Source organism: Nycticebus coucang, chromosome 13, assembly GCF_027406575.1.
Source record: "Nycticebus coucang isolate mNycCou1 chromosome 13, mNycCou1.pri, whole genome shotgun sequence".
NCBI classification, from domain to species: domain Eukaryota; kingdom Metazoa; phylum Chordata; class Mammalia; order Primates; family Lorisidae; genus Nycticebus; species Nycticebus coucang.
In genome coordinates this window covers 30,617,969-30,635,209 of record NC_069792.1, presented here as the reverse complement: position 1 = coordinate 30,635,209, position 17,241 = coordinate 30,617,969, and the positions used below count along the sequence as shown (strand labels likewise).

Here is a 17,241-nt window from a genome sequence, read left to right as displayed (position 1 = left end):
ACACCAAAACAGTTCACAGGTAAGGCCTTTCTGGTTTGCAGTCTTGCTGCTACAAAATTTACAGTTGCGGGCGGGTTTAGACGGATTGAACACATGTGACCACTTGCCATTTTTCCACTGTTTTAGTCCTCCTCTTGGGGTCCAGAAGTCTCTCGCTGACTCCCTGTATCCTCACAGGGATGATGATAGGCAGATCCCAGCAGCCAGAGATGCCTGGAGTTCTATCTCCCCAGACTCACGGTGCCCAGATACAAGGAAGCTGTTACTCAGCCGCCATCTTACTCCCTTCTTTGTAATGTGTATTTTTTTTAATGTGAAGAAGAAAATAGTTCTATATTGAAATTATTGCAGACAGCATTTGGTATTTTTCTTTCAGGGAATTATATCTCTGTGTAATATTACTATAAACGTATGTGTAAATTTATGGAAGTTTGTACATAAATACATGCACTGTCATTTTTAACCACCTACCAGATAGCCAGTGTTCTCTGAAATTTGACATAGGTTTCTATTGCAAAGTGCATATGTACACAGCTAAGCTTCTTACCTTTGTTGTACTGCTCTCCTGGTTGCCCACGCCTCCCTCTTTCCTCACTTTCTGCAGCCACTTGGGTATCAGGTCTTTTCTGTACTATTTGGTAAATATTGCTGTATCCTTCTTGTGTATTCCAGTGGCCACTGCTTCAGTATAAGCCCTTTTTTTAAAAAATAGATTTTATTGTCTATATTTAAAGTGTACAATGTGATGTTAAAAGGTATATACAGTAGAAATTTCATAGTTGACTACCTCCCTAAGTGAACCCACTTTTCTTTTTTTTATTTCACATTAATGTGAGGGAATAAACAATTAGGTTGCAATATTTGCATTTGTTAGCTAGAGTCCCTGTTGTAGTTGTGTCCTGAACCCAGAAGGGTTCATCTGTCCTTACATTGTGCCCATTAAATTGGAGCACACTATCCCTCTTCCTCCTCCCCTCTTTACTCCCTCCAATCCCCTCCCCCCATTTGTAATTGAATTGAGTTTTTCTTATCTGGGTATGTATTAGATCGATGTTGACCCAATTTTCATAGACTGAACATGCATCACATGTACATACCAGTACCGTAAGCCTATTTCCCTATGTTGACCACATTAATTTATATGTTGATCAGTTTGTTACAGTCCCTTGGGTTTTAGAGGTTTTATTGTACATTGTAAAATAGTTACTATAGCAGAACAGGTTAACATATCCATCATCTTCATAGTATCTCATTACCACTCCCCCACAAGAGCTCTTGTAATTTATCCATTTAGCAAAAATCCTGAATGTAAAACACTATTATTAACTATAGTGCTTAGGCAATACATTAGATATTTTGAGTATTCATTCTACATATTTGCTACTTTGTCTTCTTTAACTTACATCTCATCATTTCCTCTTTCCAACCCCAACCTTGGTTAATCACTGTTTTATTCTCTGTCTCTATGTATTTTATTCTTCCTAAGCTTCTACATAGAAGTAAGATCATACAATATTTTTCTTTCTGTGTCTGGCCTATTTCCCGTAGCATAATGTTCTCTAGGTCTGTGGTCCTCAAAGCCAGGGCTGTGGCTGGTACAGGTCCAGCCGCACAGCAGGTGAGGGGTGAGCGAGTGAAGCTTCATCTGTATTTGCAGCTGCTCCCCCATTGCTTGCATCACTTCCTGAACCTGAGTTCTGCCTCCCCTCAGTTCCCCCACCCATACTGTGGAAAAATTGTGTTCCATGAAACTGGTCCCTGGAGCCAAAAACGTTGGAAATTGTTGCTCTAGGTCCATGCATGTTGTGCCAAATGTCAGGATCACTTCCTTTTTAAAGGCTGAGTGATATTCTGTTATATATATATATGAGTGTAAGAGAGAGAGAGAGACAGATTCTGTATCCATCTGTTCATTACCATACCTTGGAACATGGGAATGCATATATCTAATGTAAACCAATTATTTCCTCTATCCTAGCTAATTCGGGGAGCTTCTCAACAGTTGACCCCTTTTTCATTTTTTTTTCTCCCTTTGGTCCATTTTACATACTGCTAACAAAATGTTTTGTTTTGTTTTTTGAAACAAACAACAGCTTCCATTGATTAGAAACACTGTTTTTGATTCCTCATTACTTATGTCTAACTGATTTAGCTTAGGTGAGACACTTTTCACAACCTTAAGTGAGGAGGAAGTTGTTTGCAGTAACTTTTTGAGCCCTAATCTCTCTGGTCATGTTTGTCCACTCTATATTCCCTTACCATTTCACTCAGTCACTTACTATATCAAGCCCAGAACAAAGCCTGGTACATGATAAGCAGTCAGTAACACTCAACATACATTTAATAAATGAATGAAAGTGGTAATGTTCCGTATATCAGCCACCTAGACAGTCCTGTTCAACTTTCAGGTTTCAAAAGAAGAAAACAGTATAGCAGAATAACAGAAAATCTGAGCTCTGTGACCAGCTCATAAGGGAAACAGTCAACTCCAAGTTACTTGCTTTACTTATGACAACTCTATGAATGAGTTTTAGTGTAACATTTTTGAGGGTTAGACACTGAACTCCAGGATACCCATCTAGCAGTAACAGTGTGCTTACAATTTCTGCAGTGTGCATCAACATGACAGAAGTTAACAATGTTGGTTTAGCTACTTTATAAACAGGGCTCCCTGTAGTCAACATGTATTGACTACATGTTGTATTGTGGGAGTTGCTACCTTTATTATTTTTAGAAGTCACTTGACAAGTAAAGGAGTATATTTAGGCTTATGTCCTGGGAATTCAGAGATGGTTCTAGACTGTGGTCTTTGAAAGAGGACTTGGGTTGATAGAGTTTTCAAAAATCAATAATGTAGTATTAAGCATCAAGTACAATAATGAGCGTATAATTTAAAAGCAAATACATGTGTTAATTCGGGAGTCTTATATTTTTAGTAAAATTATTTCATTCATTAAAAACATACTGACTACCCTTGCAAAATGTAACAAAGTAAAGGCAAAAGTAGTGGGAGAGAAAGCAGTGGTGTTCTGTTTCCACTGGATTTTAAAGTTGTCTTTGAAAGATAATTATATACAATTTTATAATCTACCAAATATTTCACAACAGACTTAACTAAAACTCTCCAGAAAAATTTTTTAAGCAGTTGAAAATACGCAATAATTTTCTAAAACCAAGGGGGAAATACTACTTACTATCATGCTAATCTTAGCCCAAACCTTTCTTCATAAACATAAAGGAGATTGTATTATTTTAAAAACAGAAAAGAGGAAGGCTGGTAGATACTAACACAGAAGTGGAGTAATGGGAAAGCAAGTCACAGGGAAAAGCAGGCAGGACCTGACCTGGTTACCTGCAGGATGAGACCACTAAATTTATAATTTGTTCTTTTCTTGAGCAGTGCTCAGCTACTCTGGTGGCTGCAATAGTGGCTCCCAAGCAGAGGATCCTAGGAGTTGCTCTTGTCAGGGATGGCTTACACAGTAATACTCTGCATTACCTCTAGAGGGCAAGACATAGCTCTGTCTGTGTGGAGTCTGTAGGGCATATTTTATCCAAGGCTCTCTGCAAGAAAGAACTCTTTTTTTCAAGGTACTTGTTTAAGGACCTTTAGTGTATGCTTTGTGGAATAATAAAACTAGCATTATGGCTCATGGCAGACATTCCCAGCTACCATTTCAGTTCTAGTTGACACCAAGGTGTATTGACTTGTCTTTGGTTGAGATTGACACTTCTGTGCCAAGGATTTTTCCCAACGTGACCACTAGGTAAGTTTATTATCATACCCTCCCTCCAACACCTGAGGGAGTAGACATCAGCTAAATGTCTTGACTTTTCTTTTTCCTGAGGCAAAGGTCGTAAACTTGTGGTTCACGGGCTAGATTCAACACCAGAATATGTTTTGCCAGATTCTTAAGATGGAAAACTTTTCTTCTGCATATAAACATTTACAAATTAGAAATTTTACATTAATATGTGGATTTCTAGTTTTCCTTGGAAAATTAAAACGTGGCAACAAATGGACTTGAATTGCAACTGCAGCTAGATCTGAGTAGTGGCTGTGTGTTCTGGACTTGGGCACATGTTCTTCTGTTTATCAGGCCCCACTTGTCCTGGCATATGAGTTTGTAGTCCTTGGAATAGTATATGCATGAAAATTAAATCGTGAATATGGTTTTGAAATTTTAAAATTAAATATGTCATTGAACGTTTAATAAAAATTCTCCTTTGAATAGCAAATGTAAATTTCTTTCCAAATACAGGATGTAGGTAGTAGGATCAAAATGTTAATATTCTTCCGTGATTGCCTCACACCTAGTTGTTTAAAAGTATTCTATAACAGGAATTCATGTTCAGACTGATAACTGTGATGAAGGGCTGGCTTTTAATCATTTTTATTTCAGTGTATATTTAAATTTGTATTAAAATATAGGCACTCTCACTAAACCTTAATTACAAAGCTTTTTTTTTTTTTTTTCTGCAGATGGTCAGAACTAGGAACAAAATTGATTCCCTCCTTGGATGCTTTCCTGATGTGTTCAGAGTCTGCCAGTCCCCTGCACCCCACCCAGCCCCATTCTGGGAGGCTTTGTATACACACTCTCCTCTCTTTCTCTGGCTTGAGCTCTTCAGACCCCACTCTGACCACCACATCCCTGCCATCCCCAACCAGATCTAGATAATCTACTTTTCCTTAGCTCTTCTTCAGGAAGAAAAGGCAGGAAGCGGGAGTTAAAGAGCATAATTGGATTTTTAAAGCAAAATTCCATATAGATTTTTAAATTATTGCCACAAAATTTGATTTTTAAAAATTTCTACATTAGGACTTTATTATACCTTTATGCTGAGTTATACGTATATAATTATATATCTCTTTTCTTATTTAGGACTCTTCAAAAAATGTGGAATCCTTCGCATCCATGCTAAGACATTGTCCTCTTACACAGATGGGACCTGCCAAGGATAAACTGGTCATTGGACGAATCTTTCATATTGTGGAAAATGATCTTTATATAGATTTTGGTGGCAAGTTTCACTGTGTGTGTAAAAGACCAGAAGTGGATGGAGAGTAAGTAAAATTATTTTCAAGTGCTTTGAGAGTGTTTATAAAAGTTGAGATTCCTCAACTTTTATAAACATTGTGTGATGTAGGTAATTTTTGAAAAGATAGAAAATATATTTATTTCTCTTAATAATGTCATTAGAAGAAAAGTTGGAAAATTATTAAAAATACTTGTCATTGATGTTAGCCATACTCATTTCTTCTCAAAGCAGTGAAAGCAGTTTTAGGGACGACTTGAATGTTTATCCTGATAATAAACCATTCCATACCATAAAGTTAAAAACCAATTTTGTGGTGATACATACTGTTCAGGTCACTCTGCCTGTAACCATTCTTGCCCCTTCTCCGTTCCACAGTCTCTTGCAGCTTCTCAGGAAGTCTCCTCTGTCTACTTCTCCTTTCTATTCCTCCACCAAATTCTAATCCTTTATCATTTTCTTTTGTTATAATTTTGCATGTATTTTCGGGATTATTTTTTCTATTATACTATAGGCAGAATTCATTCTATTAGTATTCTATAGAGATAAAGATATTTATTATTCACTTATTTATTTATTTATTTTTGAGACCGAGTCTCACTCTGTCACTCTGGGTAGAGTGCTGTGGCATCTTAGCTCATAGCAACCCCAAACTCTAGGCTCAAGTGATCTTCTTACCTCAGCCTCCCAAGTAACTGGGACTACAGGCGCCTGCACAATGCCCAGCTGTTTTGGTAATGATAGGGTCTCACTTTTTGCTCAGGCTGGTCTCAAGTTCCTGAGCTCAAGTGATCCATCTGTCTTGGCCTCTGAGAGTGCTGGGATTATAAGTGTGAGCCACTGCACCCAGCAAAAAATGTTTAAGTACACTGTGTCTATCAAACTAGAATTTACCACACACTTGATTGTGGTCAAAAGACTGAGAAATGACGTTAATCCAGATTTTAATATTATAATCAGTGTCTATTGTATAGAGCTAAAGTAGCAACGAAAATAATTTTATGGTTGGGGGTCACCACAACATGAGGAACTGTATTAAAGGGTCGCGGTGTTACAAAGGTTGAGAACCACTGGGAGCATTATTAAAGGCATTAAATTAGTTCTTGCATGTAAAGATTTAGAATAGTGACTGGCATGTAGTAAACAGATGCTACTATTGTTGTTGTTATTTCTGTTGTATTGTTATAATTGAAGTCCTGGTGGCTTGATGATAACATCCCTGAAGAATCCCTGTTGGGGAGGGTTTATGAAAGAGGCAGATGTGAAGATACGGGGTCTGTAAGTTATTCTTCAAGAGAGACATCCTGACTCCTGGGTACTTTTGGCAGAAGCTGCAGCAGATCATTTTTTCATGAATAGAAAATTTCAAAGTGAAGTACTATTTTGTTTTACACAAAGATATCCTCCAGTCCTCTCCCTACAATTGATAAACTTTTCATCATGCTACCATGGATGCTATCCAGTTGCAGTGGCTATCTCTTTCCTGCAGGTTGACCTAACATACAGCCAGAGAATCAGGTATTAACTTCATAAAAAGATGTATTTTACAGACAACTCTACTCAGCTATTTCTCAATAAATGTTTGCCTGCTTAGTTAAATATCAGTGATACACTTTTGTTGTTGTTGTTTTTTTTTTTTTTTTTTTTTTTTTTAATTTGGCCGGGGCTGGGTTTGAACCCGCCACCTCCGGCATATGGGACCTGCGCCCTACCCGCTGAGCCACAGGCACCGCCCCCAGTGATACACTTTTTTTTTATACTTGAGGGTGGAATTTTGTTAATAGTATTTTTTTCATGGATATTTATTTCTTTGTGAATATTCTTTTGTCTGTGCTGTTCGTTTTTCTTATTTAATTAAATTTTTAAAACATAAGTTTTGTTATGTCATATTCTTGAACATATAATATTTCAGAATGCCTTAGAGATTTAGAATTATTGATTTGATTCTCATGCTTTACTAATTCAGAATTTTAAACATCATTACTTGTGGTTAGATAGTTCTCTAATGAGTGCTGTAGTGTGATTTAAATTTATTTTACGTATAGTCTGTCTTTAAGTGGTTAAATACTGGAATATGTTGCAACATTTATTAAATCTTAATTTTTTTTTTTTTTTTTTGTAGAGACAGAGTTTCACTTTATTGCCCGTGGTAGAGTGCCGTGGCGTCACACAGCTCACAGCAACCTCCAGCTCTTGGGCTTATGTGATTCTCTTGCCTCAGCCTCCCGAGCAGCTGGGACTACAGGCGCCCACCACAACACCCGGCTATTTTTTTGTTGCAGTTTGGCCGGGGCTGGGTTTGAACCCGCCACCCTCGGCATATGGGGCCGGCGCCCTACTCACTGAGCCACAGGCGCCGCCCTAAATCTTAATTTTTTATGTACTATACACACACTATGCACGTATTCTTATTGAAATTAATTATTCTTTGCTTAAAACCTCCATCTCCATTCGTTCTTCCCCAATGAGGCAGTCTATTTAGCAAAAGTCTTTTGAGGGGAGTAGGGTAGTTCATAGTAATTTTGCAAATAATTTTCTAGTCTGTGGAGCACTCACTGTATTAGAGTCTATTTTAAATGTACTTAGGAGAGTTAAATGCCTGCAGTGCTTTGTTTCATAGTAGCTTTTCTACAGTGGCTATCTCTCAACTCCTGCTTCTTTGGAAGAACCTCCGCATTATCAAATTATTTTCACCAGAAATGCCCACTTAAACTTCTGCAGTACTCACGAATCAATACATTCATGAATAAGGATCATGAAAAGGGGGGAGCCAAAGTGGTATAGGAGTTTGTTTGTTCATTCATTCAACACGCACTAGACGTCTTCAGTTTGTCAGCAACTGTTGTGAGGACTAGTTTTTTGTTATCATGAAGTTCATACTTTAATGGAGAGAGGAGGAATAAATAGTAAACAAGTACATAAATCACTTTTTCTTTATTCAGACAGAGTCTCGCTCTGTTGCCCAGGCTAGCATGCCATGGTCTCAGCCTAGCTCACAGTAACTTCAAACTCCTGGGCTCAAGCAATCCTCCTGCCCCAGCCTCCCAAGTAGATGGGACTACAGCGATCCACAAGGACACCTGGCTAAATTTTTCTGTTTTTAGTAGAGACAGGGCCTTGGTCTTGCTCAGGCTGGTCTGGAATTTCTGAGCTCATGAGACCCTCCCTCCTCAGCCTTCTGGTGTTAGGATTACAGGTGTGAGCCACCTCTCCCAGCCAGAATCACTTCAAACTATTGCTCATTCCCCAAGTAGAAAGGGATAATTAATATGGTAGCAAAATGCCTGGTGAGTAGAAGATAACAGTAGTCAAAAGAGGTCTTTTATCTCAACTAGTAGCCAGGGATCTGAAATGCAGAGTACTGTTTGTGTGTGTGTGATAGATAGGAGTTAAAGCTTAAGCTCTGTTCCTCTCTAGTCTTACAGACTGACACTGTTACTTCTAACAATGTGCCCAAAGGTGTTGTTCAGCCAAAATTTAACCTGAATAGTTTAATCACTTTATCCCCTACTTACATAACCTGTATACAAATGCTTATGGCGTAGATAGCAACTCCAGGTCTCTATCTGCATAATTTTTTTTTTTTTTAGCAAATTCCTTATTGTCCAGTTTTTAACCTATCGTGAAATGACGGTTTCTACTTTTCACAGAATATTTCTCTCTTGATTAGTACATGTAGAAATGTTCTCCAGGCTTTTTAAATACCTTTGTGTCATTTATGCTTTGAAAATATTGTAGAAAAGTGTCAGGCCAGCAGAATTACTGTTTTAGCAACTTTTTGCTTCTATTTATATCCAAAACATAGTTGTGGGAACCTACTTTATTCAAATGTTTGCCTGTTGTCTTCTTCATTGGTAGGATGATAACAATGATCCAGAAAGTAATATGGTTGTTTCTGGTCTTCCCCTTTTCCTTCAGTTTAGAGTCTATGACTACACAGAACAATTTATTGGGTTGGACACATGTTTGCTCTCTAACTCCATGATGCCAGACCTCTGACCAAGCTGATTGGAAGGCTAAATAAATCTTAATAATAGCAGGTCTTCCTGCTTTGATAGTTTATAAGTGCCTATAAATAAGACATAGATATTTACATCATTTGTTTGGCCTTGCATTTATGATGAATGTTACATCATTCATCAGTCTTACTTCCTTTTTTAAATCCCATTGGAGAAGCATTTTTTCTCTCTTCATTCAGATTTATATGTAATTGAATACTTTCTACTTTACAACTTAAAGATTAAATACAATGAAAAATAACTAAAATTTAATGTATTATCCAGTTTAGCAAATGTTTTACTTTTGTCATTGTTGCTTTTAATAAGTAAGTTTGACGGCATTTCAGACTTACAGCAACTAGTAAGTATCAGAAATCATTTTTGCCAACCGAATATTCTAATTAGCTAAGTAACAGCCTTTTAATAGGTTTCATAACATTTTTGTTTTAATATTCGTTTTTTGATTATAGTTTAAAGGAATATTTTTCAACCTTTGTACCAAAAAGCCTGAATTTTGCAGAAAGGCATTAGGGATTATTCCTAGGGGTTGAGGAGCTATTAGGGATTATTCCTGGGGGTAGAGGGGCTGTTACTTTGAAAGCTGCTGTCTTGTATATTACAGTTCTGGGAACATTTTGTTTAAAGCATGTGGTGATTATTTCTATTGCAAAACACAGTTTAAAATACACATAGGGGAGAAACAAATTCTAGAAAAACATTACATTTATAGTAACATTCAGAATCTAAACTATTGTACTTAAACATTAACAATAATTTGATGTACTTTGAGTTTCAAAATAGAAATATTGTAAATAAATTCAGAGATTTGGGGGCATGGGTGAGATATTGCTTAGAGTATCAATCTTGAAAGTTTAATCATTATATTTTTCCTCAAATCAACTTATGGCTTGAAGTCAGAAATCACATATGATAAATGAGAATGGCTCTGGCATTAGCTTCTTTAGCAATTATCATTTAGTTAACTGGTTTACCAAATTAATCGACAGTCTCTCCTTGTCTGTAAAGTCTACTGACTTGGGCTGATACCAACACCACACCAAACATTAGAGATTAGTAGTCCTATACTATATCCAGGCACTTTTAATTCTTCTAGTTGAGGTATATATTTAGCAAAAACTAGTTGTTATTATTTCAAAACCTATTTATTATATTATTAAGTAATTTGTGTGAATTTCACATAAATTAATAAAATATGAGTATAGAAAAGGTTTTTATTCTTGTGAAAGCTATGTTAATGTTTTGGAAAGACTCCCTTAAAAAAAGATATTTTTTTCTTTTGAAGAAATTGCTATCGAATTACATTATAAATTCTGAAAGAAAAATCATAAGAATGATTTGAAAGCTGAAGGTATTGGTTTCCAGATGTCTTTCTGTTCTTGCTCTGCTTTCATGTGACTGACCCCCATAATCACAGATCTTGCAAGTATAGGTATTGTTCTCTAAGGAATTTGATGCAGAGCTCCAGTGAGTGGACGCCTACTCAGAGAGGAGGCCTTGGCCCCACATTAGAATACTTGAATTAAATTGCTTGAAGTTAATATTTTTACTGTGTACATGTATACTGTTTTTTATGAGTCCTTTCATTTTGACATAATTTTTCATGAATCATTCTGTGAATCCGAGGTCTTCTATTGTGATTTAAAAATACAGGACACTTTCCCCATCGTGGGAATCTATCTACTCCTTTTTTTAACACATTTTTCTTCTGTCATATTAATGTAGCATACAGTTTCGCAGAATTTATTATAATATGAATTAAGATTGTCTCCTTTCCATATTCCTTCTGATTTATTTCTAATATCATAATTTTTCTTTAAACTTACACTGGCATTTCATGTAAATTATCTCATTTCTTACAAGAAACATAGAAAGTAGATGATAATTTGAAAATGAAGAAAGTGAGTATCTGAGCAAAAATAACGTGCGGCAGTCACACGACTTGTAATTAGCAAAGCAGGTATTCAAACTTTGGTCTGTTTGTATCCAAAGCCCATGAATGTTCTCTTTGAGCTACTATGCTGTTGTCTGAATCATACAACATATAGTAACTCAAGTGTTATAAAGACTTCCTAAACCAATCTCACATATGAAGCAATTTCGTATCAGGGACCCTGAAGGCAGTGTGGTATGAAGCTCTGTGTCGGTCCGTTAAAAGAATGGTAGGTAGTCTATTATATCTTTGGTTATGTATCCAAGGTAGTTGTGGTTGAATGCTTGTGTCCCCACAGAATTCATTTGTTGAAACAGTCACTAGTGTGAATGCTGTTAGGAGGGGGACATTGGGAGGTGATAAGGATTAGTGCCCTTATAAAATAGGCCCCAGATGTTGAACAGTTTGATGAGAATATTTCAGATTGTATATGAAACCAGCACATTGTACCCCTTGCTTGCACTAATGTACACAGCTATGATTTAACAATTTAAAAAAAAAAATAGGCCCCAGAAGCTGCCTTACCCCTTTTACCCTGTGAGGATACAGAGATTAGGCATCATCATTGAACCAGTACTAGATCTTTACAAAGCACTGAATTTGCTAGTGCCTTGATCTTGGACTTCTCAGCCTCTAGAACTGTAAGAAATAAATTTCTCTTTTTTATGAAGTACCCAGTTTGTGGTATTTTGTTATAGTAGTTAAAAGAGATTAAGACAACAGTGTATTATGTTTGAGAAATATTAACACCAATAAATACCTACAGTAGGTATTGTTTTAGAACAGATTTATATCATAATTATGGTGAGATTCACAGGAACTAGTTGTTTGGTAATGATTTGTCACTTATGTTATTTAAGAATGATATATTTCAACAAAGTTTATTCTTTAAATAATAGGAAGTTGTCTGTTTCTATATGAAATCCTTAATTTTTACTTCTTTGATTGGTTTTTTAAATAAAATGTATCATGTACCTACCTTGAACCTTGTTAGATATAATTTAACCTTTTCCTTTTTAATTTAAGCTTTTTTGAACAATGCCGGGTTATACTTATAAACATTAATTTCTATATTGTATCATAATAAAAACATAACAATTATTATTTCATAACCACATAACCCACCATTTCTATTTTTTTTATTAAATCATAACTTTGTACATTGATACAGTTATGGGGTTCAGGGTACTGCTTCGATATACAGGGTAAAATGTTTACATTGAACTAAGTAACACATCGATCACAATTATACTCATTTCTTTTTTTTTTTTTTTATTGTTGGGGATTCATTGAGGGTACAATAAGCCAGGTTACACTGATTGCATTTGTTAGGTAAAGTCCCTCTTGCAATCATGTCCTGCCCCAGAAGGTGTGGCACACACCAAGGCCCCACCACCCTCCCTCCTTCCCTCTCTCTGCTTTTCCTTCCCCCCCATGACCTTCATTGTCGTTAATTGTCCTCATATCAAAATTGAGTACATAGGATTCATGCTTCTCCATTCTTGTGATGCTTTACTAAGAATAATGTCTTCCATTTCCATCCAGGTTAATACGAAGGATGAAAAGTCTCCATTTTTTTTAATAGCTGAATAGTATTCCATGGTATACATATACCACAGCTTGTTAATCCATTCCTGGGTTGGTGGGCATTTAGGCTGTTTCCACATTTTGGCGATTGTAAATTGAGCTGCAATAAATAGTCTAGTACAAGTGTCCTTATGATAAAAGGATTTTTTTCCCTTCTGGGTAAAAAATGGGATTACAGGATCAAATGGGAGGTCTAGCTTGAGTGCTTTGAGGTTTTTCCATATTTCCTTCCAGAAAAGTTGTACTAGTTTGCAGTCCCACCAGCAGTGTAAAAGTGTTCCCTTCTCTCCACATCCACGCCAGCATCTGCAGTTTTGAGATTTTGTGATGTGGGCCATTCTCACTGGGGTTAGATGGTATCTCAGGGTGGTTTTGATTTGCATTTCTCTAATAGATAGGATGATGAACATTTTTTCATATGTTTGTTAGCCATTTGTCTGTCTTCTTTAGAGAAGGTTCTATTCATGTCTCTTGCCCATTAATATATGGGATTGTTGGCTTTTTTCATGTGGATTAATTTGAGTTCTCTATAGATCCTAGTTATCAAGCTTTTGTCTGATTGAAAATATGCAAATATCCTTTCCCATTATGTAGGTTGTCTCTTTGTTTTGGTTATTGTCTCCTTAGCTGTACAGAAGCTTTTCAGTTTAATGAAGTCCCATTTGTTTATTTTTGTTGTTGTTGCAATTGCCATGGCAGTCTTCTTCATGAAGTCTTTCCCCAGGCCAATATCTTCCAATGTTTTTCCTATGCTTTCTTTGAGGATTTTTATTGTTTCATGCCTTAAATTTAAGTCCTTTATCCATCTTGAATCAATTTTTGTGAGTGGGGAAAGGTGTGGGTCCAGTTTCAGTCTTTTACATGTAGATACCCACTTCTCCCAACACCATTTATTGAATAGGGAGTCTTTCCCCCAAGGTATGTTCTTGTTTGGTTTATCGAAGATTAGGTGGTTGTAAGATGTTAGTTTCATTCCTTGGTTTTCTTTTCGATTCCAAGTGTCCATGTCTCTGTTTTTGTGCCAGTACCATGCTGTATTGATCACTATGGCTTTGCAGTACAGCCTAAAATCTGGTATGCTGATGCCCCCAGCTTTATTTTTCTTACTAAAAACTGCCTTAGCTATACGGGGTTTTTTCTGGTTCCATACAAAACGCAGAATCATTTTTTCCAAATCTTCAAAGTAGGATTTTGGTATTTTAATAGGAATGGCATTGAATAGGTAGATTGCTTTGGGAAGTATAGACATTTTAACAATGTTGATTCTTCCCATCCATGAGCATGGTATGTTTTTCCATTTGTTAATATGCTCTACTATTTACGTTTCTGAGGATTTCATAATTTTCTTTATAGAGGTCCTTCACCTCCTTTGTTAGGTATATTCTTAGGTATTTCATTTTCTTTGAAACTATGGTGAAGGGAGTTGTGTCCTTAATTAGCTTCTCTTCTTCACTGTTATTCCCGTATACAAAGGCTACTAACTGGTGAACATTGATTTTATATCCTGAAACATCACTGTATTTGTTGATTATTTCTAGGAGTCTTGTGGTTAAGTCTTCGGGATTGTCTAAGTATAAGATCATGTCGTCAGCAAAGAGGGAGAGTTTGACCTCCTCTGCTCCCATTTGGATTCCTATATTTCCTTGTCTTGCCTAATTGTATTGGCTAGAACTTCCAGCACTATGTTGAATAGTAAAGGTGACAGAGGACAACCTTGTTGCCGCGGACCACCCTGTCGGTGGGCTTCAGTCCGAGGGAAAGCAGGGAAACGGAGACAGGTTGGTTGAAAGGTCGACGCAGGAATGACAGTCTGACACACAGCACTTGGTGAAGTATGCAGCTGTACTTTACTGAGTTTAGAGGTTGGTATTTATACATTTTGTTTCTAAGGTTCAAACAATGCAATCTTCATTCTGCTTATGCTTGTAAATTATCTTTGTGTCTGCATATGCGGTTTATCATGCATTACATGTTTTCAAGGTTTTGCTCTCTGGAGGGAGGTGGTTTGTCAGTAACACCTGCTTACTCCCTCTTTTCTTAGGAATGTCAAGGTTTGCAACTTCTCTCAGTTCTGTAACTCTTTTCAGTTTCTTATGATCTTATTTTTAAAATAGCTGGACATACTCTTTTATGTATAATGCTTGACTACTTTTATATATATTTTCTATATATTTTTACTCTTATTAGTAATTATACTTTGATTCATAATTGATTGTTTGTTAAACATTAAACTACTCTATTGATTTGTATTACATATGAAAATTAGTGAAGCAAGATGTTTTTCTAAGTAAAGTTTTACTGCAGGTGGTGATAGTGCATGTCGTGTTGGAACATCTTGTTTAAACGTCTTGTTTGCTGTGCCTGCATTGTCTTAGCCCACTGACATTCATGGTGGGAACATGCTGTTGTGCAGGCTTACTTGGAGCCACTGAGTCTGGCACAGTCATACTTCTTGTGCTGTTTCTGAATCAGCTATTATTGTGTTCATTCTGACAAGACTTATTGCTTACTTATCAGGGCAAACAGACATTCAGCATAACAAGTAAGTATTCTTTCACAAGAAGCCATACCCCTTGAGTTTTTGCGACAAAAACAGCATGCTAGGCAACATTTCTGTTGCTGTGCACACTGGGGGTGCTGGGGGCTTCGCTCCGGGGAGCACAGACCTCCTTTCCGTCGTTTTACAACGCGGACAGCGCCACCTCGCTGCGGCATGGTGCCGAGGGTGCGGCACCTTGTCTGGTTCTAGTTCTAAGAGGAAAAGCTTTCAGTTTTACTCCATTCAGTAAAATATTAGCTGTGGGTTTGTCATAGAGACCTTCAATCAGTTTTAGAAATGTGCCACCTATGCCTCTGCCCTTCAGTGTTCTAATTAGAAAAGGATGCTGGATTTTACCAAATGCTTTTTCTGCATCAATTGAGAGAATCATATGATCTTTATTTTTGCCTCTGTTAATATGGTGGATAACGTTTATGGACTTGCGTATGTTAAACCAGCCTTGCATCCCTGGGATGAAACCTACTTGATCGTGATGTATGACTTTTTTGATAATAAGCTGTAATCTATTGGCTAGGATTTTGTTGAGAATTTTTGCATCTACATTCATGAGTGAGATTGGTCTGAAATTCTCCTTTTTGGTTGGGTCTTTTCCTGGTTTTGGTATCAGGGTGATGTTTGCTTCATAGAATGTGTTGGAAAATATTCCTTCTTCCTCAATTTTTTGTAGTAATTTCTGCAATACAGGAATAAGCTCTTCCTTGAAGGTTTGATAGAATTCTGGTGTGAAGCCATCTGGACAAGGGCATTTTTTGGTTGGAAGATTTTTTATTGTTTCTTTAATCTCAGTGCTTGAAATTGGTCTGTTCAGGAGGTCTGTTTCTTCCTGGCTAAGTCTAGGGAGAGGGTGTAATTCCAAATACTGATCCATTTCCTTCACATTGTCAAATTTGGGGCATAGAGTTTCTGGTAGTATTCAGAGATGATCTCTTGTATCTCTGTGGGATCAGTTATTATTTCCCCTTTATCATTTCTGAATGAGGTTACTAGAGATTTTGCTTTTCTATTTCTAGTTAGTCTGGCCAATGGTTTATCTATTTTATTTATTTTTTCAAAAAAAACCAACTATTTCTAGTTAGTCTGGCCAATGGTTTATCTATTTTATTTATTTTTTCAAAAAACCAACTCCTTGTTTCATTAATTTTCTGAATGATTCTTTTGTTTTCAATTTCATTGATCTCTGATTTGATTTTGGATATTTCTTTTCTTCTACTGAGTTTATGCTTAGATTGTTCTTCTTTTTCCAATTCCATAAGATGGCTTGTGAGTTTGTTGATGCGCTCTCTTTCTGTTTTTCAAATGTAGGCATCTAAAGCAATAAATTTTCCTCTCAAAACTGTTTTTGCAGTATCCCACAGGTTTTGGTAGCTTGTGTCTTCCTTGTTGTTATGCTCAAGGAAGTTAATGATTTCCTGTTTTATTTCTTCCTTCACCCATCTGTTACTCAACAGAAGGTTGTTTAATTTTCATGCCTTTGTGTGGGGTGGAGCATTTTTGTTAGAGTTGAGTTCCACCTTTAGTGCCTTATGGTCTGAGAAGATACAAGGTAAAATTTCAATTCTTTTGATTCTGTTGATATTTGTTTTGTGTCCCAGGATATGATCAATTTTGGAGAATGTTCATGGGGTGATGAGAAGAATATATATTCTTTATGTTTGGAATGGAGTGTTCTATATGCGTCTATCAAGCACAGTTGTTCTAGGGTCTCATTTAAATCTCTTATATCTTTGTTTAATTTCTGTTTAGAGGATCTGTCCAGCTCTGTAAGAGGAATGTTAAAGTCCCCTGTTATTATGGTATTATCGGATATCATATTGCTTAGGCTAAGTAAGGTCTGTTTCAAGAATCTGGGGGCATTTAAATTGGTTACATAAATATTTAGAATTGAAACATCTTCTTGTTGTATTTTTCCCTTGGCTAATATAAAGTGACCATCTTTGTCTTTTTTGACTTTAGTTGCTTTAAATCTACATGTATCTGAAAATAAGATTGCAACTCTTCTTTTCTTATGAATTCCATTTGCCTGAAAAATTGTCTTCCAACCCTTGACTCGGATCTTTAATTTGTCTTTTGAAGCCAGGTGTGTTTCTTTAACTTTTTATAGGAGT

General features: G+C 36.5%; 1 protein-coding gene across 2 annotated transcripts in view; it reads left to right on the top strand.

Annotated features, from left to right (window-relative positions):
* Window positions 1-17,241, top strand: part of MRPS28 (mitochondrial ribosomal protein S28) — a 167,948-nt gene that overhangs the window by 23,038 nt on the left and 127,669 nt on the right. Inside the window, exon 2 of one of the 2 annotated variants that reach the window (XM_053558591.1) lies at window positions 4,947-5,068. In XM_053558591.1, the coding sequence (XP_053414566.1) occupies window positions 4,947-5,068 (122 nt within the window). Of the gene's footprint in view, window positions 1-4,886; window positions 5,069-17,241 lie in introns of both variants that reach the window. The other variant, XM_053558590.1, reaches the window with a different exon arrangement.